Below are 27,367 nucleotides of genomic sequence, written 5' to 3' on the forward strand. Positions count from 1 at the left end.
TAATCACCATTGATTAGCTAAGATCTATTTGATTTAACATGAAAGACTTTAGTAGTGCCGTTGTAATAAGTTGTAAATATGGGTGCTGAGCTTTCTGCCACTTTAAGAGGTGAAACATCAAGGAAGACTCATTAGTGAGTTCTACTAATGAAAAGATCACATGGTAAAATGGCGGTTCACCACTGTATCAGTACCGGTGGTAAAATGGCGGTTCACCACTGTATCAGTACCGGTGGTAAAATGGCGGTTCACCACTGTATCAGTATCGGTGGTAAAATGGCAGTTCACCACTGTATCAGTATCGGTGGTAAAATGGCAGTTCACCACTGTATCAGTATCGGTGGTAAAATGGCGGTTCACCACTGTATCAGTATCGGTGGTAAAATGGCAGTTCACCACTGTATCAGTATCGGTGGTAAAATGGCGGTTCACCACTGTATTGGTGCACCCCAACTTCTTCACACTTCTTTGACATAATGGCTACATGTCAATGATGACTAGGGCCAGGCAGAATCTGCAGGGACGTTCAATGTTCAATACCTTCACAGAGTTGTCTGTAACCTATATTCAAAGACATAAAATATGTTTTGGTTTTATTTTGAGTTGTTCAAAAGTAAATTAGGATTCTAAATAAGTTCTGAAGGGTTGAGAAGTCCTGCCTTTGCAGATTCAGCCTGCTTCTAACTACTGTTATAAAAGAAGCATACAAAAGGGGTGCCAATCAAGCCTAAGGATCACAGCCATGCTAACCATGAAGTAAACAGGAAGTGAGTCACATCCTCAGAGTGCCAGTCGCCATAGAGATGTACAAACAGCAAAGCAGGTAAAACCTCCTCTCCAAGCTACTTGTCCTAGGTCTCTTGCACTAAAGTACTACCATGCTTGAAAATAAAATATATTTTTTAATGTCATTTATAACTGACATTGTAGTGGCTTGTACTATAAAAAAAGCTTGAGGCAGGAATAGCATTGCTATAACTGTGGCCGTTTTTAATATCTCCACACGACTTGAGTTTGGAGGTGAATCATAGGTACATTTACGACAGCGGGAAGGCAAGGGAATAATAGAATTTCATTAAGCAGGTTATTCTTCTTTAAACCTGTGAGTCAACACTGAAAAATAAACAATTTAATTAATAACCAGACCTTACCCAAAAACATGAGGTGTTGGTAATGCATAGTTTTGCAGTGAACTAGAAGGTGAGCTAGCACTGTTTACAGCATTCATATATTCAAATGACTCATCTGCTGTATCAATTGAGAACAAAAAACCATCTCTCTCTGTGGAAATATCAATGTGATAAACATATCTGCCAACATCCTGCTATGTTGGTGGTCCGTAGCTGATATGCTCACAGGACGAGTGTCTGTGTCTCCTTCCCTAGGGACGCTCGGTAAAGACACAGGGGGGCGTGAGGATGTGTGTGGGGAGAAAGAGAGGGGTTTGGGGGGAAAGCTGAGTACGTTGAAAACAAAGAAAGCTCTAGAGGCACACAAAATGGTAGTAAACCAGTCCTCTACAACTGAAGCTTGCCCGTTAGGCACACTCAGTCTGTGTGAGGGGCAGAAGGAGGAGCATAGAGATACTGGTACTGTTGAAGATTACCAAACTTCACCTTGGCAAGCCATTTCTATAGAACGTCAATAGCCGAACGTCAGGGCTTGGCTCACAGTAACTTCAACTCCATTCCATTCACACCCCCTTAATTCTCAGAGGAATGGTTTCTCCCTCCGGTTTAAGAGGTCAAACAGTCTCCAGGCAGGTGCTGCGTGTGTTTACATGTGTATATGTGTTTTATATATTAATACACTTATATTCATATGTGTGTGTGTTCGCGTATGTGTGTGTGTAGTAGTAGTAGTGGTGGTAATATCACCCTCCGACCGCCAGGGGGAGTTCCTCAGATCCCCAGGCCGGGCAGGGGCACTATGCCAGCGAGTAGATGGCGTTGACGGGTGAGGTGGCCTCGGAACTCTCGTTGCCTTCCGTCTCGTCCTTGTCCTTTTTGACAGTGTACTGGCCGATGAAGGAGCCGTCCTCGTTGAACTGGCCATCCCCTCCCTCGCCATAGTCCACCAGGCTGTCGTCACTCTCCTTCACCCCGCCGTCCAGAGAGTTCTGGCTGCCCTGCAGAGGCTTGTTGTCCTCGTCGCTGCTGCAAAGGGTCAAGAGGTCAAAGGTTAGATTCCGCCTGTGATGTCATCAACACGGTCATCAACGCAGGCGAGTCCTTACCATCCCAAAGGTTAGGGGAAAGAGAGGAGAGGGGTTATGGGTAAGAAGAAAACTGGGGAAGGGAACAACTGTCAACAAGAGAAGTGTTGATTCTGTAGTTTTCCACTGTCGTCTCTCTTACAGTACAGACTGTAGCTGGGGTCATTCAGTGCAGACTGGAACACAAGCACTTTCACAAACTCATTTTGGAACAACATCGATACTTGCCTTTAGCTATGATATAAAAACACTGGCAATGGTCAACCTGAGTGCAATAATATAAGCTTGCTAAAATATAAAAAGCCCTGCAGTAAATCTTGTAGTCTAGAAGAACTACTACAGAGCCCCTTTGTCTTTGGGGAAGCTGTACGCTGACCTTAAATGCTCAAACCAATGCATTATCATACACATGCTGCTCAGTCTGGGCTATGTTCTGATCTGAGATCTGTGCATAAAGCTCAAACACACACAAAAGTCTGAGCGTTGCAGGTGTTAAGTGTATTTGTGTGAAAGCCCAAGTTATAGTAGGTGTGCGTATCTCAGTTCAGAACATGTCCCTATGTCTTCTACCTCTGCAGTAGGGGGAGAGAATTGTCATGCAGAAGGGATCAGGGACTTTCAACCAGCATTAGCTCTCTAGACTCTTACAACAGCCAGATAGCAAACAGCAGAAAGGCATTACCAGAGAAGAGGGAACAGAAAATAATGAAGTTTAGCTCTTCAACAGTTTTTGCATCGTATTTGGAGGTGTTGTCTATTTCTCTTCATTGTAGAGAGGATGCATCTACAAACCAGACCGTGTTGACATATTTTCTTTGGTGAAGTACTGGTGTGGTACTGTATGGCTGGCCAGTTAGTAGACAAACTACAAGGCAATATAATCTGACAGAGATTACCTGAAAGCAGGGCTCACCAAGCCAACGGGGCACACAAGGTCATCAACAGAGAATTACCAAGGCAACCATACCAAAGTATCAACAAGTCAACCCACAATCAAACCTCTGAACTCAAACAGACCAGATTCAGGTGTTACGAGTGAGAGAGTGAGAGAGAGAGAGAGAGAGAGAGAGAGAGAGAGAGAGAGAGACTAAAATCAGGAAAGGAATGGAGGAAACAGGTGCTGGACAAAAGTACGAGAGAGAGAGACTCTAGAGAAGATAAGTAGACCAAAGAAAAGAGGGAGAGTGAAATACATGTGAAGAAACTGAATAACTGCGCAGGAGATATTTTTTTATGTTTTAATCGATTAATATACTGCAGAAGGATTGTGAGAACATTGAGTTCACTGTCATACAATACCGTATGTAGACTTTGGCCTAATACAGGCATGGAAAATGACAACCTTGATTTTTAGTACAGTAGACGTGAGCGTAATGTAGAAATGGCCTTATTAGATGTTCATAGCCCTCAAATTCAGTAAAATGTATCCAATTATAAGGAGATTAGCATAGCAGCTGGTCAATACGTAACTATTGTTCATAGCTCTAAATCCACTCAAGAGGGAACTATTACATCTTAATTATGAGCCTATTATTTCTCTTTGTGTAATTGAATAAATCTACCAGAGTGGCAAAGTTGTTTTAAAAGCTCAGCTTTAGTCACGGGTTTGACAGCTTTTGTTTGTTGACCTTATCACTCGAGACATTTTAGTGAGCAGAGGGTTTAGAAAGATCAAGCATTCTTCCACTTTAAAATGTCTTTAGAATGAGAGTGTAGAATGATTCAATTATCTGATTAGATTAACTTTTGAGAGAGGAGCAAAGGTGGAAAAAGTAACTGGGAAGACTTTATTCTCCTAAAATGACTTTCAAAACAAACTGCTCTTGATCTTTGATCTTTGAGCATTGTTCTATAAAGACAAATCTTATGCAGCCCAATTAACATAACAATTGGACTAGAGAAATCAATTGCGTAAATGTCAACATCAGTTGTTTGTTACTGTCCACCTGTGCATCAATATCATGGAAATAAAAGGAGGATTTTAGTTGGTTAAGCCTTATACGTTGGAGGAAGATGTTGATTGAATTGAAAACAGTATGGTCAATGTTTAGCCACTTCAGAAGGTTGACAAAGGTGATTATGTGTGTGATTAGATATTAATCGATTAAAACACAATGCAAGAATTGAGCGGTCTTAAAAAGTAAATAATGCAAATAATGCATATTATTTCAAGGTTATTCTGGTTGTGGTATGCACTGTGCGGGATAGACTCCTGTCATACCTTTCGAGTGAACAACTTGATTTGGACCAATGGGAACAGAAACCAGAACAGAAAGACAAAGGAAAAGGTGAGGAAGAACAAAAAACAGAGATGGCTAAAAACACACTGAACAGACACATACTTTTTAAACACAGACTGAACATGTGTGGAGATTGCTAATATACCTGAGTGACATTGGCCAAAAATTATATTTACTAGTGGGTCAAAAACAGTTGGGTGCTCACACATAGTTGCACAATACTACTACTGTGATATCAAACAAACAAAAGCCCCAAAAAACAACAATAATCATAGGGCACCAATAAGCCCTAGAATCAGGCTTTATGTGAAAGTTGCCATGCACGAGCCTTGGCACATGCGACCCAGAACAGCTCGTAGGAGCAAGAGCATATCTCCTGTTTCTGTAGCGTGAGGCAGCTTGATGTACAAGTACACCCCATGGACAGGACACTAGTCTATCTCCTGTTTCTGTAGCGTGAGGCAGCTTGACGTACAAGTACACCCCATGGACAGGACACTAGTCTATCTCGTGTTTCTGTAGCGTGAGGCAGCTTGACGTACAAGTACACCCCATGGACAGGACACTAGTCTATCTCCTGTTTCTGTAGCGTGAGGCAGCTTGACGTACAAGTACACCCCATGGACAGGACACTAGTCTATCTCCTGTTTCTGTAGCGTGAGGCAGCTTGACGTACAAGTACATCCCCTGGACAGGACACTAGTCTATTGCAGGGCTAGGTCTGGTTCATGGTGTTACGTGAGGCTTGAACCTTCTTCAACTGAAAACAAAATCATCTTTGGAGGGATAAATGAAAAGATGCAGGGCGCTGAAGGAGGCTCAAGCCACATGTAACGGCCGAGAACAGAGCTAAATCAAGGCATGCATCTGTGGGTTTGGCAATTGGCATAAAAAGGACATCTAACAGGTGAATTTATAGCACCACAGTGAGTCAAACTGGAATAGACCAGGGTGGCCATACCTAGTCCTGAAAAGCTGCAGTATGTGCAGGCTTTCGTTCCAGGCCAGCTTGAAACAATCAACTAATCATGGTCTTTAACCGAGAACCATAGAATGTTAAATCAATTGTGTTACAGCTGGGCTGGAACAAAATCTTGCACTCACTGCGGCGTTCCTGGATCAGGGTTGGCCACCCCTGCCATAGAGTCCCATACATGCAGAGACAGAACTGTCAAATCAGTCAGCTTATGCTACACAGGGACCAGACATTAGCAATGATGAAAATTAATCCAGCACATATGTTTACCCCTGCATGTTTATTTTATCAATATCTTTTGAAAGCTGAGGTCTACTTGACCGAAACATGGACAGAAAAAACATGCAGAGATGGATGTGAGCAGCAGTGATTATCATCATTGATGACTATGTCATGTAGGAAGGAACAAGGAAAGGACATAGTGGTGTTGATATTTCATCTCCATACAAAAGGTTCGCTGACGCAAATTCCCCAAATCGGTTCCTCAAGGGCATCAAACTCGAACGGTAGACTTTCCTCCCTAAACCCTCACTACATCTACTCTACACCCTCTCTCAAACCTCCCAACCTCCCTCATTTCAGCCAAATTGATTTCCGTCCTCAGCCTTCACCTCTGCACCTGGTGGTTGCTGCCTGTTAAATGTCAGCTGTCGGAAGAAAAACAAAGCAATTAACCTTAAGGGGGTAAAAACACGATCAAGCCCTCGACAGAGACAAACGGGTTCAGGACCTCTCAGAGTGTTCACGATCAGTTTCACGATCATTACATCACCTACCTGATCCATGAAACACTTGACGTTTCTCTGGGGAGAGATAAGACCTTACTGCCTCCTCACACTCTCTCGATCTCTCTCCCCTAATCTGCAAATCACCTTGATTTATTTACCTGACAGTTTATTACCTGATTAAATTGACACTTTCAGAAAAGCTGCTTTTCTAACTCTGTGATATCCTGCAGACTGGTAATGAGAAGACGATTTCACAGTGCGAAGCCTTGGCTCACTGTTTGAACACCAGCTGAGCCTTGAACACTAATACGCTTTTCTGACTTGAATATCATGAGCCTGAGGCGATGCTTAAACCACAGCTGTGATTAGCGTCTCTTTCCCCATATTGAACACCCGCTGCTCTTAACCCTGAACCACCCATGGATAGGATAGGTCCCTGCCAAGACAACTCTCCACCAGAGGCCTGTATTGAACAGGTCCAGAACAGCCCTGGGCCTAAGATATTCTGCCTATCTGTCGTTCTGCTTGTGAGAGAGCAGGTGTGGAACACAGGTAGCAGGTGTGGAACACAGGTAGCAGGTGTGGAACACATCCATGGCCAGGCCAAAAATAGCCAGGTCAATTGATGACTTTAGCCTCAAGGCTAAACCAAGGTTAATGCATAGCTTTGGGCTAGGTTTAGCTCTAGTGTTTATGATTGTAGTCTGGTGAAGCATACTGGTGAAGCATACTGGTGAAGCATACTGATGTTGGATCTCAATTTGAGCCAGTTTGCTACAGCAGGAAAATAATCCTGCAGCAACAGTAATGTGAATTATTATGTTGATTATAATTAATGAACATTTTTGTAGAGGTTGATACATTTTTCGTAAGGGAAAATCAAGTCTGACATTTCAAAGTGGAAATTACAAACTTTAGAAGCCTTTTTAAACTTCAAATACACTACAAGTTTAAAATGTCCTGCATTGCAACAGGGTGATCAAATACATATCCTACATCTGTAACATGGCTTAGTCCTAAAGTAAGATTGTCCTATTTACTAATCTGCATTGAAGGGATAGTTGACCCAGATGGAATACATTTTATGGAAGTAGACTATAGACCAAAACAGTAAGCAACGTATGATATACGTTTTTGCGATTCACTACAGATTGGTGAAGTGCCGTGACGGGAGTTCTAGCTGTGTGTAGAAACAACACTCTTCTCAATTCTCTCTGTGGGTTCACACTACCCAGAGAGTCTCAGCTGTGCCCTGATCACATGTTTGACACCCCCAGGAACCGATATCACTGATTGGCCGGTGTACCATGCCCACCTTGACCCTCCCCACCCCCCATCTCCCACCTTCCCCTTCTACCCCAGAAACAGTAGTGCAAAGGGAGGAGGGTGAAGTAGTTCATAGACCATGATCTAGCATCACAGTCACTGCCTCAGTCCACATCCCCCAATCTCACCCCAAGCCCACGCGTTTTCATCCCCCAATCTCACCCCCAAGCCCTCGCTTCCTCATCCCCCCATCTCACCCCCAAGCCCTCACTTCCTCATACCCCCATCTCACCCCATGCCCTCGCTTCCTCATCCCCCCATCTCACCCCCAAGCCCTCACTTCCTCATCCCCCCCATCTCACCCCCATGCCCTTGCTTCCTCATCCCCCAATCTCACCCCCAAGCCCTCGTTTCCTCATCCCCCAATCTCACCCATAAACCCTCGCCTCCTCATCCCCCAATCTCACCCCCAAGCCCTCGTTTCCTCATCCCCCAATCTCACCCATAAGCCCTCGCCTCCTCATCCCCCAATCTCACCCCCAAGCCCTCAGTCTGAAGGGGAGTTCAGTATCTGTCTCTGACATGCGCAGGCCGGGAGGTGGATGCCGTGCCGAAACCAAAGTACCTGTTCTCCTTTTCGTTCTTATTTTCATTCCTGTCAGGGACAGACGACCATTTCAGCATGGAGAAGAGAGGGAGGAGATAGGATAGGAGAGAGGGTAAAGAGAGAGAGGGAAGGAAGGAGATACATCCTCCAGGTGACACACAAGCACACAAAATGAGAGCCAGAGACTACACACACACACATGCGCGTACGCACGTACGCACAAACTCACACACACTCACACAGACTCACGCACACAATTACACTTACACAAAAAAACACACACACAAAAACACACACTGAAAGAAATGCCCAGACACACACGCACATACACAACGTGTGAGTTGGGTAGACAGAGTGATTAGTCCCAGTGCTATTGAGTGTGTCAGATTGTGAGTTTAGCAATGACCTTCACTGTAGGAAAGAGGGTAATATTAATAAACATTGATTAGAGACGATAGCAGACTTGCTTAGATTTTCCATTGTGGACATGCCTCACACATATGTGATAATTGTTGATAACATCTTTGAACATCTCACTTTACATTAACACTTTAAAACCACAGCACTGTGCTGTCAAGCAGAATAAACACCTACAACAACACTGTTCAAATTATTTCCTTCATGGTCGGAATGCTTTTGACAGCCAAATGCAAAATGAATAAAATCTCTTCAAATTGCTCTAAATATACATTCCTAATCCCATAGGGCAGCGCACAATTGGCCCAGCATCGTCCGGGTTAGGATTTGGCCGGGGTAGGTCGTCATTGTAAATAATAATTTGCTCTTAACTGACTTGCCTAGTTAAATAAAGGTTAAATATTTCTTTAATTTTTAAAAATCCTTTGTAACTGGTCTGGCTAAATGAATGTGCCATGTTTCCTTTGTGGCTTATAAGAACAATTAGGGGTTTGGGTTACTGGTTGTGTGGGGTTATAGGGGACAGAGTACAGGGGCACTTCATCTTGCTGTATCGTATTAGTGGAAACCAAGACTATTCTCATGGCAAGTCTGCCAGTTTTAACTAGCATTAGCAGTTTAGGACAATTAACGCGCTAAGGCACTTCCGTCATCATGAAGTGCTTTGAGAGACTAGTCAAGGACCATATCACCTCCACCCTACCTGACACCCTAGACCCACTCCAATTTTCTTACCGCCCAAATAGGTCCACAGACGATGCAATCTCAACCACACTGCACACTGCCCTAACCCATCTGGACAAGAGGAATACCTATGTGAGAATGCTGTTCATTGACTACAGCTCGGCATTCAACACCATAGTACCCTCCAAGCTCGTCATCAAGCTCGAGACCCTGGGTCTCGACCCCGCCCTGTGCAACTGGGTACTGGACTTCCTGACGGGCCGCCCCCAGGTGGTGAGGGTAGGCAACAACATCTCCACCCCGCTGATCCTCAACACTGGGGCCCCACAAGGGTGCGTTCTGAGCCCTCTCCTGTACTCCCTGTTCACCCACGACTGTGTGGCCACGCACGCCTCCAACTCAATCATCAAGTTTGCGGACGACACAACAGTGGTAGGCTTGATTACCAACAACGACGAGACGGCCTACAGGGAGGAGGGGAGGGCCCTCGGAGTGTGGTGTCAGGAAAATAACCTCACACTCAACGTCAACAAAACAAAGGAGATGATTGTGGACTTCAGGAAACAGCAGAGGGAGCACCCCCCTATCCACATCCCCCTATCCACAGAACTTGTTCTCAACTTGCCTACCTGGTTAAATAAAGGTTAAATAAAAAAATAAAATAAAAAACATCAATGGGACAGTAGTGGAGAGGGTAGTAAGTTTTAAGTTACACATCACGGACAAACTGAATTGGTCCACCCACACAGACAGCATCGTGAAGAACCTCTTCAACCTCAGGAGGCAGAAGAAATTCGGCTTGTCACCAAAAGCACTCACAAACTTCTGCAGATGCACAATCGAGAGCATCCTGTCGGGCTGTATCACTGCCTGGTACGGCAACTGCTCCGCTTCCAACCGTAAGGCTCTCCAGAGGGCAGTGAGGTCTGCACAACGCATCACCGGGGGCAAACTACCTGCCCTCCAGGACACCTACACCACCCGATGTCACAGGAAGGCCATAAAGATCATCAAGGACATCAACCACCCGAGCCACTGCCTGTTCACCCCGCTATCATCCAGAAGGCGAGGTCAGTACAGGTGCATCAAAGCTGGGGCCGAGAGACTGAAAAACAGCTTCTATCTCAAGGCCATCAGACTGTTAAACAGCCACCACTAACATTGAGTGGCTGCTGCCAACACACTGACACTGACTCAACTCCAGCCACTTTAATAATGGGAATTGATGGGAAATGATGTAAATATATCACTAGCCACTTTAAACAATGCTACCTTATATAATGTTACTTACCCTACATTATTCATCTCATATGCATACGTATATACTGTACTCTATATCATCGACTGTATCCTTATGTAATACATATATCACTAGCCACTTTAACTATGCCACTTTGTTTACATACTCATCTCATATGTATATACTGTACTCGATACCATCTACTGTATCTTGCCTATGCTGCTCTGTACCATCACTCATTCATATATCCTTATGTACATATTCTTTATCCCCTTACACTGTGTATAAGACAGTAGTTTTGGAATTGTTAGTTAGATTACTTGTTGGTTATTACTGCATTGTCGGAACTAGAAGCACAAGCATTTCGCTACACTCGCATTAACATCTGCTAACCATGTGTATGTGACAAATACATTTGATTTGATTTGATTTGATTTAACGTGTCAGGTTAGGAGAATTAACGTGGCAGGTTAGGATAATTAAGTTAAGGTTAGGAAAAGGGTTAGGATTAGGGTTAGGGCATCCCCGACGTGACTCGAACATATCTAGCTACACCAGGCTTGCCTTGAGAACAGTCTTGGTTTCCACTAATACGATGCTGCCTTCCTCTTCTTCTGAAGTTCTAAAGACTCCCTGCTGAGGCTAATATGATAATCATCATGGAAACAGTTGCTAAACTTTTAAGCGTGTGTCTGCCTATGTAACTACTGTACCATGTAAGGACACTGGTTTTTAGCACCATTTCAATATAAAGTAGGACCACGATGATTAGAGTGAGTAAACCGGTTGGAGTGTGTTAGTGCTGATTTGACAGTTAAGTTAGAGGGTTAATTAAACAGTAAAGATGGAAAGATTCTCATTCCCCACAGAGAAGAATGACTGGAGATCAGTGAGACCTGGAATGAGCAAAAGACAATCACTAACTAACAAATACACACTGCAAACATGCACTACCAGACCTAAGACATAATAACTCCTGTTTACTGTAGCTCGTCTCGATCGTCTTAATAGCATTCCCAAATATTACAAGGCCAAAGTAATAGTCCCTGTCCCTCATTCCTGATGCCTAAGTAGTTGCAGATAAACAGTACTAAACATGATCCTAAGCCTGAATACCACACATGATAATCACAATGACACTTCCATAATAAAGAAAACAAGACAAACTACCACATCCTCCTCTGTATAATCCTGGATGATACACAGTCATATCTAGCCATGATTACTAATGTTTTGCAATAGAAACTCTGCATATATAGATCATTCACTGGCTGGCAATTGTTCCAGAGATGTGTAGGCCAGAGATATGTAATATTCAAGAGAAATACTTACTGGTAGTCAAATGATCCATCCTCTCCCTTCTGATCCATTCCCTCCAGAGGGAGATCTTTTTTATCTCGTACTGAATAGTGATAAAACAAATAGAGGTATATGATTATACTGAACGTGCCACCATCTTGTGACTTAACTGGACACTTGCCCTCGTTCTAAACCCTACCTGGGTATTTCAACCCCCACCGTCTTTTCCTGCTCCCAAATGCCCTCAATGTGTTAACCCTTAACCTAATACTTGACCCTGTCTAGTATATCCTTACATGGTTACTAGTTACTAGATTAGTTTTGACCCCCCTGTGTTAACCCTTGCTTGGATACTGGACCACCTTGTGTTAAAGGTCCAATGCAGCCATTTTTATCTCAATATCAAATCATTTCTGGCTCAAAATTAAGGACCTTATTATGATTGATTTCAATTGAAATGGTCAAAAATGAAAAAAATTGCTTCTTAGCAAGGAGCGATTTCTCAAGCAAGAACTTTGCTAGGGCTGTATGGGAGTGGTCAGAGCGGGGGGGGGGGGGGGGCAACTGAAAACGAGCTGTTATTGGCAGAGAGGTTTGGAACTGTCTTTCTTATAGATGGTTTAGCTGATTATGTCATGAAAATGATGTGCACTCTTCAATGGGGTTCGAGAGTTGTTGTGATTTTAGATGGCCAGATATCTACCAACAATGACAAGAAACTGCCATGTTTCATCTTCTTCTTGATACCCTGTCTTGTTTTGAGGTGTTTTGACAGATTTCATGTCAATGCTAATGACTAAATTCGCTAGTGAGTTAACCAACAACTGAGACAATATATTTATGTTTTCAATAAACATTGGAGATGAAATATAGTTTACATCTTGTCAAACAATCTAAGCCAACCCATCTGTTTTGCCCAATAGTTGCACATGCGTCGGTTGTGTTGCTAAACAACCAGCCTGTCTATTGGTCTACTAACTAATTTACTGCCTGGTGATGTCAAGTCTCCATACCACCAAAACAGGCTGAAAAGGTGTTATTTTCAAACAGCTCTTACAGTAGAAGAGCATTATCATCATTTTCACAATTTCACAGTATTATTCCAACCTCATAGCGTGGAAATCTATACACACTGAACAAAAATATTTCTAAGATGTATTTCTAAGAGTTACAGTTCATATAATGAAATCAGTCAATTGAAACAAATGCATTACATGACTGGGAATACAGATCTGCATCTGTTTGTCACAGATACCTACAAAGAAAAGGGAGGGGCGTGGATCAGAAAACCAGTCAGTATCCAACCATGCAGCGCGACACGTCTCCTTCACATAGAGTTGATCAGGCTGTTGATTGTGGCTTGTGATATGTTGTCCCACTCCTCTTCAATGGCTGTGCGAAGTTGCTGGATATTGGCGGGAACTGGAACACGCTGTCGTACAGACGTGCATTATCATGCTGAAACATGAGGTGATGAATGGCATGACAATGGGCCTCAGGATCTCGTCACGGTCTGCCATCTGCCTGGTACAGTTGAAAGCGGGATTCATCCATGAAGAGCACACTTCTCCAGCGTGCCAGTGGTCATCGAAGGTGAGCATTTGCCTACTGAAGTCGGTTACGACGTCGAACTGCAGTCAGGTCAAGACCCTGGTGAAGATGACAAGTACGCAGATGAGCTTCCCTGAGACGGTTTCTGACAGTTTGTGCTGAAATTCTTCAGTTGTGCAAACCCACAGTTTCATTAAGCTGTCCGAGTGGCTGGTCTCAGACAAATCCGCATGTGAAGAAGATGTGGAGGTCCTGGGCTGGCTTGGTTACACGTGGTTTGCAGTTGTGAAAACGGTTGGACGTACTGCCAAATTATCTAAAACGACATTGGAGGGGGCTTATATTAGAGAAATGAACATTAAATTCTCTGGCAACAGCTCTGGTGGACATTCCTGCAGTCAGCATGCCAATTGCACACTCCCTCAAAACTTGAGACATCTGTGGCATTGTGTTATGTGACAAAACTTAGATGTCTCAAAACTGCATGTGTGGCCTTTTAGGGTCCCCAGCACAAGGTGTACCTGTGTGATTATCATGCTGTTTAATCAGCTTCTTGATATGCCACACCTGTCAGGTGGATGGATTATCTCGGCAAAGGAGATATGCTTACTAACAGGGATGTAAACACATTTGCGCACCAAATTTGAGAGCTTTTTGTGCGTATGGAAAATTTCTGGTATCTTTTAAACTCAGCAAAGAAATAAATGTCCTTTCACTGTCAACTGCCTTTATTTTCAGCAAACTTAACATGTGTACATATTTTTATGACCATAACAAGATTCCACAGACATGTGACTAACAGAAATGGAACAATGTGTCCCTGAACAAAGGGGATTAATAAAAGTAACAGTCAGTATCTGGTGTGGCCACCAGCTGCATTAGGTACTGCAGTATATCTCCTCCTCATGGACTGCACCAGATTTGCCAGTTCTTGCTGTGAGATGTTACCCCACTCTTCCACCAAGGCACCTGCAAGTTCCTGAACATTTCTGGGGGGAATGGCCCTAGCCCTCACCCTCCGATCCAACAGGTCCCAGATGGGCTCAATGGGATTGAGATCCAGGCTCTTCGCTGGCCATGGCAGACCACTGACATTCCTGTCTTGCAGGAAATCGTGCACAGAACGAACAGTATGGCTGATGGCATTGTCATGCTGGAGGATTCTGTCAGGATGAACCTGCAGGAAGGGTACCACATGAGGGAGGAGGATGTCTTCCCTGTAGTGCACAGCGTTGAGATTGCTTGCAATGACAACAAGCTCAGTCCGATGATGCTGTGACACACCGCCCCAGACCATGACGGACCTTCCACCTGCAAATCGATCCCGCTCCAGAGTACAGGCCTCGGTGTAACGTTCATTCCTTCGACGATAAACGCAAATCCGACCATCACCCCTGGTGAGACAAAACCGCGACTCGTCAGTGAAGAGCACTTTTTGACAGTCCTGTCTGGCCCAGCGAAGGTAGGTTTGTGCCCATAGGCGACATTGTTGCCGGTGATGTCTGGTGAGGACCTGCCTTACAACTGGCCTACAAGCCCTCAGTCCAGCCTCTCTCAGCCAATTGTGGATAGTCTGAACACTGATGGAGGGATTGTGTGTTCCTGGTGTAACTCAGGCAGTTGTTGTGTCTTTGGCTATGCCGGATTAAGTGATATGACATGCTATTCTATAAAATAATTTCTCTGTAAGTAATATCGGCTGATTAAGCTAATCAGGTAAATGTAATTAACTAGAAAGTCGGGGCACCACGAAATAATGTGTATAGAGCTGTTATCTTCCGAATAAATTCGTAAAGACCTAGTAATCTTTTACATCAGTAGCAGTCAATATTTATTTGTCACTTTATTCAGTCTCATCTGAAAGTTGTAATTTCTTTGTTATCTTCACAAACCCTAGCTAACAAGTTGAATCAGCAATTCAAAATGTAGTTTAATTATTTATTTACTAAATACCTAAATAATCACACTGAATTACATCTACACAGAATGGATTATGCATTGATTACAAATGATGTCATAAAGGAAAACGTCCCATCGGACGGAACAGATATGACGGCTAGTTCCACAAAGAAAGTGGGTTGGTTTTGAATGAAAGAGCGGGAAGACTGAGGAACAAAAAAGATTTTGTGTCTCTATCGGGCCGTAGGCAGCTATGCTATCTTAAATACAGTATCTTATGCATTCTAAATAACCGCCCATTTGGAAAAGGAAAATGCAAGGAATATTTACTCTGAGCTGCTCTTGAAATGGTTGGTCGTAGATGAAAGGCCGGGTTGCCCTGCAGGGATCTCTTGTCCTCTGAAGAATCTCTCTGGATACATTGTAGTATCGTTGTTTGTGTTAGACTGGATACATCGTCCGTCCTTTCCTAGCCCACGTTTACAGCGGCTGCTGCTAACTCAACGAAGTGAATAAGATTTCAAAGTTCATACTAAGTTGCCATACTTTTAAGTTTGTGCTATATTCTGGCTGGTATAGTCGAAATTCATCCTTTCGGCGTGTCGATCGGCACCTTCACATTGAACAAGATGCTAATTTCGTTAGGTTATTATCTGAGCCCTTTTTAACGTAGGACCGTCGTCCTCACGTCCTCGGAACAGAAAGTTGAATTTTCGTCAACGGGTTTATATAGTGGTGAAAGAAGGGCGTGTTTCATAGTTTATAACCAAAGTCTGTTCACTTGGGCGGGTCCTCTGAGTGAGCAGAGTTTCTCTATGACAACCGTTCTCTCATTTAAGAAGCTAAAATTATATTTAATCTTTTCACACATAGTTTCATATTTAAACATTTAAATTGCACAACAATTCCATGTGAATCTGATAACTAGAATGTGTCGACTTTCCAAGATACAATTTATGTCATCCTGTCATTAGTAGTAATGTCTCAGACAACAACTGATCTGAGATCATATTCATTAAGTACCAACACATATTTTCAACTGTTTGGATTACCGAAATATGGTTCCGTTTCCCCCCTTTCAATGTTACCAGACTCTCTATGTTACAAAGGCTTTACAAGAGTCAACTCTATAGAGTAGAGAGAGAGGAAAGGGGAAATGTTTTTATGGGGGTCATAAACCTCCCCCAACAGGCCAACGTCACGACACAGTTGTTGTTGCCATCCTGTACCTGTCCTGCAAGTGTGATGTTCGGATGTACTGATCCTGTGCAGGTGTTGTTACATGTGGTCTGCCATGGCGAGGACAATCAGCTCTCCGTCCTGTCTCCCTGTAGCGCTGTCTTGGGCGTCTCACAGTATGGACATTGCAATTTATTGCCCTGACCACATTTGCAGTCCTCATGCCTCCTTGCAGCATGCCTAAGGCATGTTCACGAAGATTAGTAGGGACCCTGGGCATCTTTATTTTGGTGTTTTTCAGAGTCAGTAGAAATGTCTCTTTAGTGTCCTAAGTTTTCATAACTGTGACCTTAATTGCCTACCGTTTGTAAGCTGTTAGTGTCTTAACGATTGTTCCACAGGTGCATGTTCACTAATTGTTTATGGTTCATTGAACAAGCATGGGAAACACCCTTTACAATGATTATTTGGATTTTTAAGAAATATATTTGAAAGACAGGTTTCTTTTTATTAGTTTATTTCAGCTCATGGTACCAACACTTTACATGTTTAATTTATATTTTTGTTTGGTGTATAAAACACAGGAAATCACATTTTTGACTGCACCGGGCCTTTAACCCTTACCTGGATATTTGCCTCCGCGACTCCTCTTGATGAAGCAGACGATGAGGAGGATGAGGATGATGAGAGCGATGGCACACATCAGCCCGATAAACCAGCCCTGGGTAGCAATGTCCACCTGGTCTTTAATGTAGGCTGTCAGCAGGCAAAAACATTGACACACACACACACAGATGGGAGAGATGAAACACACAGAGAGAGGGAGAAAAATAATAAGAGTCTGTTTTGCCCCAAATGAGTCACTGGAAATACATCCGACAATCTGTCCTCATCCAAGGATGTTCAAATCAAGATACGCCAAGTATGACAACCCAAACCATCATCACAGCATTCTAGTATTCCCTCAACATAGAGCTATAACTCTAGATGGTATCCCAGTAAATCTATCTGTATAACAAATGATTCATTCAGTTGGGTCAATTTGAACACAGAACCGAGGTACTTTAGCAGAAGGAACAAAATATCATTCACAGCTCATTTTAAAAGCAACCAACCACAAAAAAAGTTTTGTTATTTGACACCAGTCTTCTAACTGTAAAATAAGCTACTTTATTGAAACACTTCTGTAACACAATGCAGGCATAAATAGGAGGAAAAAACGACATTAATAGCTTATAATTACTAACCAAGTAACAGCTCTGCCAGTGCCAGAGAAGTGTGACATTAGAAAAGTGAATTTGCTCAGAACAAAGCAAAGATAGAAAAGTAAAGTACAGGTCAAAGTATCAGATCCATTGTATATGACTTGTTTACTCATGAGCCTATCACACATTACATTTCATTGGAGTATTCTTACCACATGGAATACGCTCCTATGGAAAATCAAGACATCACAAACAGCTAAATCGATATTCCACAAAGTTCAGAACTACCAACTCTAAAGAACAGAAACAAAACAGTCCCTCTACACTACAGTTGAATAACTTCACTTCAATACCAACTCCTTGGAGCTATATCAACTCCTAGCCTTGTGATCTGACCCAACAGACCTCGTTGTTAGGGAGCTGGGGTATCCATGGGGTCTCTGTAGCCTGGGTGCTGTCATGTCTCTGCATTAGCCTGCTATAGACTCCTAGACTGGGCTGATGCAGACAGGTGGAGACTCACCTGCGCTGGTCTCAAAGGTGACAACATTGCTGGAGATGCTGTGGTATTCGTTGGAGTACACCCTCAGGCGGTACTTGGCCCCTTCGATCAGCCCCGCCAGCTTAATGGGCGGCTGGTTCACTGGTACGCTTGACACACTGCCATTGCCTTGGAACACAAGAGAGGTGCCAATCATACTACGTCATTGGGCGTTGCCAGGCTACCATGGTAACAAAGTAAATAGGAAGGGTACCACGTAATGATGCGACATGGGTGGGACTGTTTCTTCCCCTATGAGATGGTGGGCCACTGGAGTAAATTGAGACTGAACCAATGCAGCACACACACACCCTACCTCCAACATCCACCACTCATTAACAACCTCGTTGAAATGAATAGCAGTAAACCAATGTCACGTATACGGCTATGTTAATAGAATTACTAGAGAGTGAAAGTGAATAGAGCTGCAGCTCTTTAAGGAAGCTTTTAAAATATGGCTTTTAGAGGATTCTTTTTGGTTCATTTTCTTCTCAGTGGAAGTGAAACCACATTTTTCTCCTGGGGATAATGCTCCTGAAATATCTAATCTAAAAAGGGCACTTTTTGTGAAGCGGGAGAAGAGGTAGAGCTAGAGAGCAGGTGTTCCTTCAGGCTACTATAATACAGTGGACATCAAAGTTTTACGAAACTAAACTCCTGCTGAATTGGCAGCAGTAAGTTGGTTGTATTACCCTGACTGGTGGAATTTAAATGGACCATTATGAAACACTCTGTATTCTGGAATAGCAAAGGGCGGGAGGGTAGAGAAGCACTGTGTCTCGATTACCCATAGTCCTCCACTCATCTCAATAAAAAGGGCGGGAGGGTAGAGAAGCACTGTGTCTCGATTACCCATAGTCCTCCACTCATCTCAATAAAAAGGGCGGGAGGGTAGAGAAGCACTGTGTCTCGATTACCCATAGTCCTCCACTCATCTCAATAAAAAGGGCGGGAGGGTAGAGAAGCACTGTGTCTCGATTACCCATAGTCCTCCACTCATCTCAATAAAAAGAAACACACCGATGGTGAAAACGAAACGCGGCGTCTTTTCAATGGAAAGACGTGCCCCTTATCACATCACCAAGCTGTGGGCATGGGCTGGTGATAGCTGGTGGCGCACGCAAACCTGTGGCATCGTGCACCATGCTATGACATGACCTTTGATCCCCTGAAAGGGTGACATCATCATATAGCAATCATCATACAGCAATCAACCAAATTCATTCCAAAGCTTAGTACATCCACTGCAGCCTCTGAAGCAACTAAACCAAATCATACGAAACAAAATGCATCCTTGACTAGACAACAAACAGACCTGAAGCACTGCGAAAATCAATCAGTGGGAAGAATGTCTGACTAATATAAAAACACATTCCTTACAACCATTAAAACATGAAGCTGAAGCTAATGATTAAAATGCCCATGTAAAATGTGTGTATAAAGACAACATCCTCCCTCCCCCTCACTCTTACTCTAAACAGTCAATAGAAAAACAAGCCACACAACCAATCATACAGCCAGACAGCCAGACATACAGCCAGCCAGACAGCCAGCCAGCCAGCCAGACACACAGCCAGACATCCAGGCAGACAGACACACAGCCAGCCAGCCAGCCAGCCAGAAACACAGACACAGAGCCAGCCAAACAGACACACAGCCAGCCAGCCAGACACACAGGCATGCAGCCAGCCAGACACACAGCCACACAGCCAGACACACAGCCAGCCAGACACACAGCCAGCCAGCCAGACACACAGACACGCAGCCAGCCAGACAGACAGACAGACACACAGCCAGCCAGCCAGCCAGACACACAGCCAGACAGCCAGGCAGACAGACAAACAGACACACAGCCAGCCAGCCAGACACACAGCCAGACAGACAGACACACATCCAGCCAGCCAGCCAGCCAGCCAGCCAGAAACACAGACACACAGCCAGCCAGACAGACACACAGCCACCCAGCCAGCCAGACAGGTGAAGCAGCAGCATGATACTGGGTAGTAGCCATGAAGTATGCACACTGCACAGTATGGGCAGTTAGGACATCATATTACACTATGCGTATGAACAGTACAAAGACACATTTCCAAACAGAGAAATGGACAAAGAGCAGGAAAGAGGGAGAGAGTTAGGTATCTTGTGTGTTAGAACTATGTCATTGATACAGTGGAAAACAGATCAATGTGTGCACATGCTCAGCTCCTGTGAACATCACCCTAACATCTTCTCTTTTCACTCAGGATGATTGAACACACATATACTGACATCACTGTACCATCAGTATACTGTAGTAAGTAGCATATATTTAAGGAATGTTTTCATTAAACTGTGTATTTCCCTCCAGTAAAATAAAACGTAACACTCTCTCTCTCTCTCTCTCTCTCTCTCTCTCATCTCACTTAACAGTGGAGATAGGGAGAGAGTTTGGGATTTTGTGCATTATAACTATGTCATTGATAATATTAGAAAATGCTGATAAACAATATACAGTTATAAGAACGTATAAACAATATACAGTTATAAGAACGTATATGTAATATACAGTTATAAAAACGTATAAACAATATACAGTTATAAGAACTTATAAATAATATACAGTTATAAGAACGTATAAACAATATACAGTTATAAGAACTTATAAATAATATACAGTTATAAGAACGTATATATAATATACAGTTATAAGAACTTATATATAATATACAGTTATAAGAACGTATAAATAATATACAGTTATAAGAACTTATATATAATATACAGTTATAAGAACTTATATATAATATACAGTTATAAGAACTTATAAATAATATACAGTTATAAGAACTTATATATAATATACAGTTATAAGAACGTATAAACAATATACAGTTATAAGAACGTATAAATAATATACAGTTATAAGAACTTATATATAATATACAGTTATAAGAACGTATATATAATATACAGTTATAAGAACGTATATATAATATACAGTTATAAGAACGTATAAATAATATACAGTTATAAGAACGTATATATAATATACAGTTATAAGAACGTATATATAATATACAGTTATAAGAACTTATATATAATATACAGTTATAAGAACGTATAAACAATATAGAGTTATAAGAACGTATATATAATATATAGGGACAAGTTCTTCATAGTTGTGTGAGAACATCACCCCATCCCTGGGTTTCTCTCTCTAGCTCTCTCCTTTCACGATTTCCTCTTTCAAAGTACTGTCTAAGATCTCTCTTAATTTCTCCCCCAGCCTCACAAAATACTTTCTGAAAGGAACTTCTGTTCGAACCGGAGAGAGAAAATGAACACGGGCACAATGAAAGGCAAATCTAACAAGGGGATTTTTTAAGAAAACAGAAACTCAAAACCTCCAATCAAAGTACAATAAAAACTGGGGGTGCTATAAAATAACACAGCCATTATTTAAATGGAAATCCCACAGAATATATTATATATTTCACTCTATCTACAGCTATACAGATCATAATCTGACTTATATAGGCAATTGAACTCAGCTCTGCTGAAGCAAAATGAAATGAGAGTTGAGAGTTTCCCCTCAGACATTCCCTGGGAGTTTTATGAATAGAAATGAGAATGTTGCATGACTCGCCTCCAAATAAAAGCCTCATTTCTCTACTAGAGTGAAGGGCTGTCATGAATTGGACTGGATTTCTTTAATAAAGTCAGTTTGGTGTATATCTCTGCCCCAGGAATGCCTCACAGTTCCTTTCAGAAAGCCTAGTATCTCTGCAGAGATAGAATGTCTGAAAACTGACTTCACTATTGACATTTCTTCCTAGGATGGGTTTTGAACTGTAGTTTCGATACGATAGACTTGGGTTAAATACATATGTAAAATCCTTTCAAATACTTGAGCTGGGCTTGATTTAGTTTGACTGTTGCAATGGCAAAAACTCTGGTCATTTTCGTACCATCCAGAAGTTCTGACACAAACTCTGTCTTTTCTTATTTTCCAGCCTAAGAGCTGACAAAATCTGGGTCTTCTCTTATTTTCCAGCCTAAGAGCCGACAAAATCTGGGTCTTCTCTTATTTTCCAGCCTAAGAGCTGACAAAATCTGTGTCTTCTCTTATTTTCCAGCCTAAGAGCTGACAAAATCTGGGTCTTCTCTTATTTTCCAGCCTAAGAGCTGACAAAATCTGGGTCTTCTCTTATTGTCCAGCCTAAGAGCTGACACAAATTGGGTGTGGATCTTACCGTCCAGTGTGAACTCTAGCTGGAACTCGCTGCTGCCGATTGGGAAGTTGTGGTTCCAGCTGACGTTAGCGTAGTTACTGTTAGGCTTCACCGTCAAGTTCCAGATCACCCTCCCAGGAGCCATGCCTACAAGAGGGCCGGGCGGGGTCAGGGTGGTGTCAAGGGAAAGATGGAGCAGAGAAGGGCGTGTTACAACAGCCACACCCGCAGGGTTGCAATCACACAATGGTTCTAGGGTTAGGATTAGATTTCGGGTTGCCCTATAAACAGTGGATTGGACCAGTGATATATTTGAACACCTTTAAGGAGTGTCAACGTTGATGTCCTAACAATTCTGGTGGTGTCCACTCCACAGTTAATGCCTTAACCCTTCTAGGGGTGTCCTGATTTGTAATGGAGGTGCCCAGTAGTCCAGGTATCCCCTTAATAGGAACACGGCATTGAACAAAGTGAACGGCCCACAAACACCCTCTAACTGTTTATATTTATACGTTGGATTCTCACAGCCTGACCGAACAGCGTTGAGTTAATGGTTACTTTCCAATACTTTAAAGTGACTTGATTTCCTGTAACCTATTTCCAAGGAGATATGACAAGGCAATGAAGTGGTATTGGAATGCAGCCAGTTCCTCCAAATGCTTCCTTCCTGGTCAGGAGAGAGTATCCAATCAAAATGCTTCAAATTAAAGCATATTCATTTATCGCTTGAATCTTGGGGAAGATATACAAATAACACAACACACCTTTAAAATGTCTCTTTAAAGGTGGCATCCATTGTCAATCTATTTTATCTACACTGCCATGGAAGAAAATGACTGAACTAAAAGTAAACAACAGGTAGGCCTACTGTATGTACCCAACACATTTGTATCTGCTTGCTTGGTGCTGGTGACCAACACAGGAGTGGTAGCGGTAGTAGAAGCAGTAACAGTTGTGGTAGTAGTAGGAGTAGTAGTAGTAGTAGTAGTGGTAGTAGTACTAATGGTTGTAGTAGCAGCGGTAGTAGTGGGAGGAGGAGGAGGTGGGACAGTTGTAGACATGGAGACGTCTGTAGGCTCGACTACAGGGCAATGGGAAGAGAGCACAGGGTTAAAGACAAAAGCAGGAAATCACAGGTAATCACACACACCAATAGAGACACAGAGAGAAAGTCAATGAAACAATGAGCAGAAAGGTGATATGGAATTTCCCAGAACAGGCACTGTTGACTGGTGCAGAAATAAGGAAAAGGCAACAGTCCAATTAACAAAAAGAGGTAAACAGAAATATACTTTTTTTATAGATAATTGTCCTTTTAAGCATTAGAAGTTAATAATAAAGTACATGTTTTATTGTGTGGGTAAATACAACAGTAAGGATTTATCTGGGACTAGGTATTCATAAATCATTTACTCATCACACAACCCATGATGAGGGTCTTAAATGGAATATCAGTGCCCCCAAGTGGCCAACTGATGCTATGACACACCTCACCTCCATCCTGGCCCAAACCAACAAACAGAGCAGCTCTATGGTGTGTGGATTTTCTTCTAGAATAAACAGGAAGTTATGGGAAATCCATATCTAGATACCCTACTGTTATTACAAAGGAGCCTTGTTTTCTTTGGAAGCCATTTTGAGCATCATCATCACAGTATCTACAGTGAACAGAGGGGGGCATACATTCTTTGTAGGACTTCTTGTTACGCTTCTTTTTACCTTGTAGTGGATGAACATCTCCATTTGGAGGATCCCACTAGAGAGCAGATGAACTTATATGCTTGTTGAACTGCATCCCTCCCTCCTCCCTCCCCCATGCATAGTTCCAAACTCCCCCAGGTCAGACATGACAAGCAGCATGCTAGAGAGAGCCAGCCATGAGAGAAGAAGAGGAAGAAGAGTAAAATAAGGCATCAGTACAGGCAGGTGCTCAAGAACCCTTGTTGCCCAGGTAACACTCAACAGCCAGCCAGAGATCACATTGGCCCCAAGCCATGTCAAATCTAAAATCTGTGCCAATCCCAGGCTGTGTCAGTCAAAAGGCAGAGACCAGAGACATTGCCACCCAAATTGAAATGTGTGCCATCAGGGATTGGGTTTTTTTTTAATTTATTTTTATTTATTTTACCTTTATTTTACTAGGCAAGTCAGTTAAGAACAAATTCTTATTTTCAATGACGGCCTAGGAACAGTGGGTTAACTGCCTGTTCAGGGGCAGAACGTACCTTGTCAGCTCGGGGGTTTGAACTTGCAACCTTCCGGTTACTAGTCCAACGCTCTAACCACTAGGCTACCCTGCCGCCCCAAAGTTCAAAGTTCAAACCTCAGAAAGAGCAGAAAGTTGACACTGACTACACTACAGGGGATCCTGACCTGGACTTACAGTACACCAGGACTACACACAACTAGGATAGAAATACATGTCCAATTCATGTTCAACTTTGCTGAAAATACTGAAGGTTGAAGCAGAGACTGTGACATTAGTTGCTTAAAAACTCATTCCTTTACTTTTACAGTGTACATTAGTGTTACAACTGACCACATACTGTAGGTTCTATGATCAAGATCAAATAGGACCCTTGTTCAATCCCTGAAAGCACGCACAGATACACCAGCAGATATAGTGACAGATAGAGAGACATCACAGACAGACAGACGGAGGACAGACAGACGGAGGACAGAGGGGAAGCCAGTGTTTGTTAGAGTGCAGTTCAGTCCAGTACAGAGAACTTTGTCTGATCACAGTACAAAGCTCTCTGTCAAGATGAATTGTTCATTTATTTAGATGACAATGTCAACCCTTATGGCTGCTTACTAATTGTTCTATTAAATACATCTACTGATTGACATTTCAAATCGCTTTAATTGTTCGAAGAGAACTCACGGTTTAACCCTTGACAGACCTCAAAGTTACCCCCTGATTTGTTTTGTTTGTTTCCTACAGCGTAAAAGTAATCCACCCCTTTTTGAGGATAGAAAGTGCCTGGGTCTGTACTACTGTCATCAGTAGGGGGAGAAGAAACCCATGATATGTCCACCAGTCAAAGTAGTACGGAAATGCAAAGATGACATGGTCACTAATTTGAGCTGTTCACCATTGCTCAAAAATGGAGTGAGACAGAGTCGGAGAGGAGTAAGACAGACAGATGGGCTGTGCAATTACCGTTACCTGCACCTGAGTGGTCAGTACCTGAGCTGGAAAAGTATTCTGTTAACACCCAGGGAGAGACAGACAGACAGAGAGGAGGGTGAGGGAGGGGGAGACAGGTGAGTGAGAGACATGGGAGAGGGAGACAGGGGTAGACAGGGGAGAGGGAGACAGGGGGAGACAGAGACAAGGGAGAGGGAGACAGGGGAGACAGGGGAGATGGAGGGGGAGACAGGGTAAAGGGATGAGGCGGGGGAGACAGGGGAGATGGAGGGGGAAATAGGGGAGAGGGAGACAAGGGAGAGGGAGGGGAGACAGGTTGAGGGGAGACAGGTGAGGGGGGAGTGGGATAAAGGTGAGAGGGAGGGGGAGACAGAGAAGAGGGGAAGAAAAGTGAGAGACAGCAAGTGGAGGAGGGAAAACAAGAGTGGGAATCGGAGAGGCTGAGAGAGAAAGACAAAGTGTTAAAAGACACTACAGAAGGTCAGCCACAGGAGAGGAAGAGAGACAAAGAGAGAGATAAGAGGTCAGCCACAGGAGAGGAAGAGAGACAAAGAGAGAGATAAGAGGTCAGCCACAGGAGAGGAAGAGAGACAAAGAGAAAGATAAGAGGTCAGCCACAGGAGAGGAAGAGAGACAAAGAGAGAGATAAGAGGTCAGCCACAGGAGAGGAAGAGAGACAAAGAGAGAGATAAGAGGTCAGCCACAGGAGAGGAAGAGAGACAAAGAGAGAGATCAGAGGTCAGCCACAGGAGAGGAAGAGCGACAAAGAGAGAGATAAGAGGTCAGCCACAGGAGAGGAAGAGAGACAAAGAGAGAGATAAGAGGTCAGCCACAGGAGAGGAAGAGAGACAAAGAGAGAGATAAGAGGTCAGCCACAGGAGAGGAAGAGAGACAAAGAGAGAGATCAGAGGTCAGCCACAGGAGAGGAAGAGAGACAAAGAGAGAGATAAGAGGTCAGCCACAGGAGAGGAAGAGAGACAAAGAGAGAGATCAGAGGTCAGCCACAGGAGAGGAAGAGAGACAAAGAGAGAGATAAGAGGTCAGCCACAGGAGAGGAAGAGAGACAAAGAGAGAGATAAGAGGTCAGCCACAGGAGAGGAAGAGAGACAAAGAGAGAGATAAGGGGATAGAAAGAGAACATTCTGACAAAAGAGCACAATGACAGGCAGACAGGCAGGCAGGCAGACAGACAGACAGACAGACAGACAGACAGACAGACAGACAGACAGACCAAGAAGGTTCTACACTCAGAGACTGACTGGCCTATTGATCACTACTAACACCAGTGTGTGTGTGATGTGTGTGTGTGTATATGTGTGTGTGTGATGTGTGTGTGTTTGTGATGTGTGTGTGTGTGTGTGTGTATATGTGTGTGTGTATATGTATGTGTGTGTGATGGGTGTGTGTGTATATGTGTGTGTGTGATGTGTGTGATTCCCAGAAAGAGCTAAGACTAACCCAGATATAACACCTTTTTTTGAATCACTCTTGTTTTGTGTCTACATAGTATAGATGGTTTCATTTTTGGATTCAGTCTTTGTGAAGTTTGTCACTCTAAACAGTGAATTAACAATCTGTATAGATACGTTCTGGTTCTCTGTTCGATGTCTCCTCTGCAATGACCCCCAAATCCTTCATTACCCAGCATACTACATCATTGAAGAAGAAAATAATACATTCTGTGTGTGGCCCAGGAAAGACATGACCATGCAAGCTGGTGACATACTGCATATCAGCCTTAAACAACTCACCTGTAACTCACAGTAAACATGTCATCCCCCACAAATGATGCAACGACCCCCTTGGGCCAAGTGAGATATTGTGTGTGACTCACACGTTTCAGTTCATTACTATAGCTCCCGCCTTGGGCCAATCAGTGGCATTTTGTAAATGCAGAATCTCTATGGCAAGACGCATCCTTCACCCAAGTTTCATCCAAATCGGGACAGTGCTGTCTG

The 27,367-nt window shown here is 43.1% G+C and overlaps 1 protein-coding gene across 6 annotated transcripts in view; it reads right to left on the reverse strand.

Moving 5' to 3' along the window:
- Positions 1-964: 964 nt before the first annotated feature.
- LOC139413710 (neurofascin-like) overlaps positions 965-27,367 on the reverse strand; it is a 93,852-nt gene continuing 67,449 nt past the window's right edge. For 2 of the 6 annotated variants that reach the window (XM_071161398.1, XM_071161396.1), the window contains 5 exons: positions 22,280-22,405; positions 18,030-18,176; positions 16,926-17,057; positions 11,706-11,775; positions 965-2,156 (listed from right to left, as the gene is read on the reverse strand). In XM_071161398.1, the coding sequence (XP_071017499.1) occupies positions 1,928-2,156; positions 11,706-11,775; positions 16,926-17,057; positions 18,030-18,176; positions 22,280-22,405 (704 nt within the window). In that variant the 3' untranslated portion in view covers positions 965-1,927. Of the gene's footprint in view, positions 2,157-11,705; positions 11,776-16,925; positions 17,058-18,029; positions 18,177-22,279; positions 22,406-23,135; positions 23,340-25,427; positions 25,467-27,367 lie in introns of all 6 variants that reach the window. The other 4 variants (XM_071161399.1, XM_071161397.1, XM_071161394.1 and 1 more) reach the window with 3 other exon arrangements.

Source organism: Oncorhynchus clarkii, chromosome 7 (genome assembly GCF_045791955.1).
Source record: "Oncorhynchus clarkii lewisi isolate Uvic-CL-2024 chromosome 7, UVic_Ocla_1.0, whole genome shotgun sequence".
Lineage (NCBI taxonomy): Eukaryota > Metazoa > Chordata > Actinopteri > Salmoniformes > Salmonidae > Oncorhynchus > Oncorhynchus clarkii.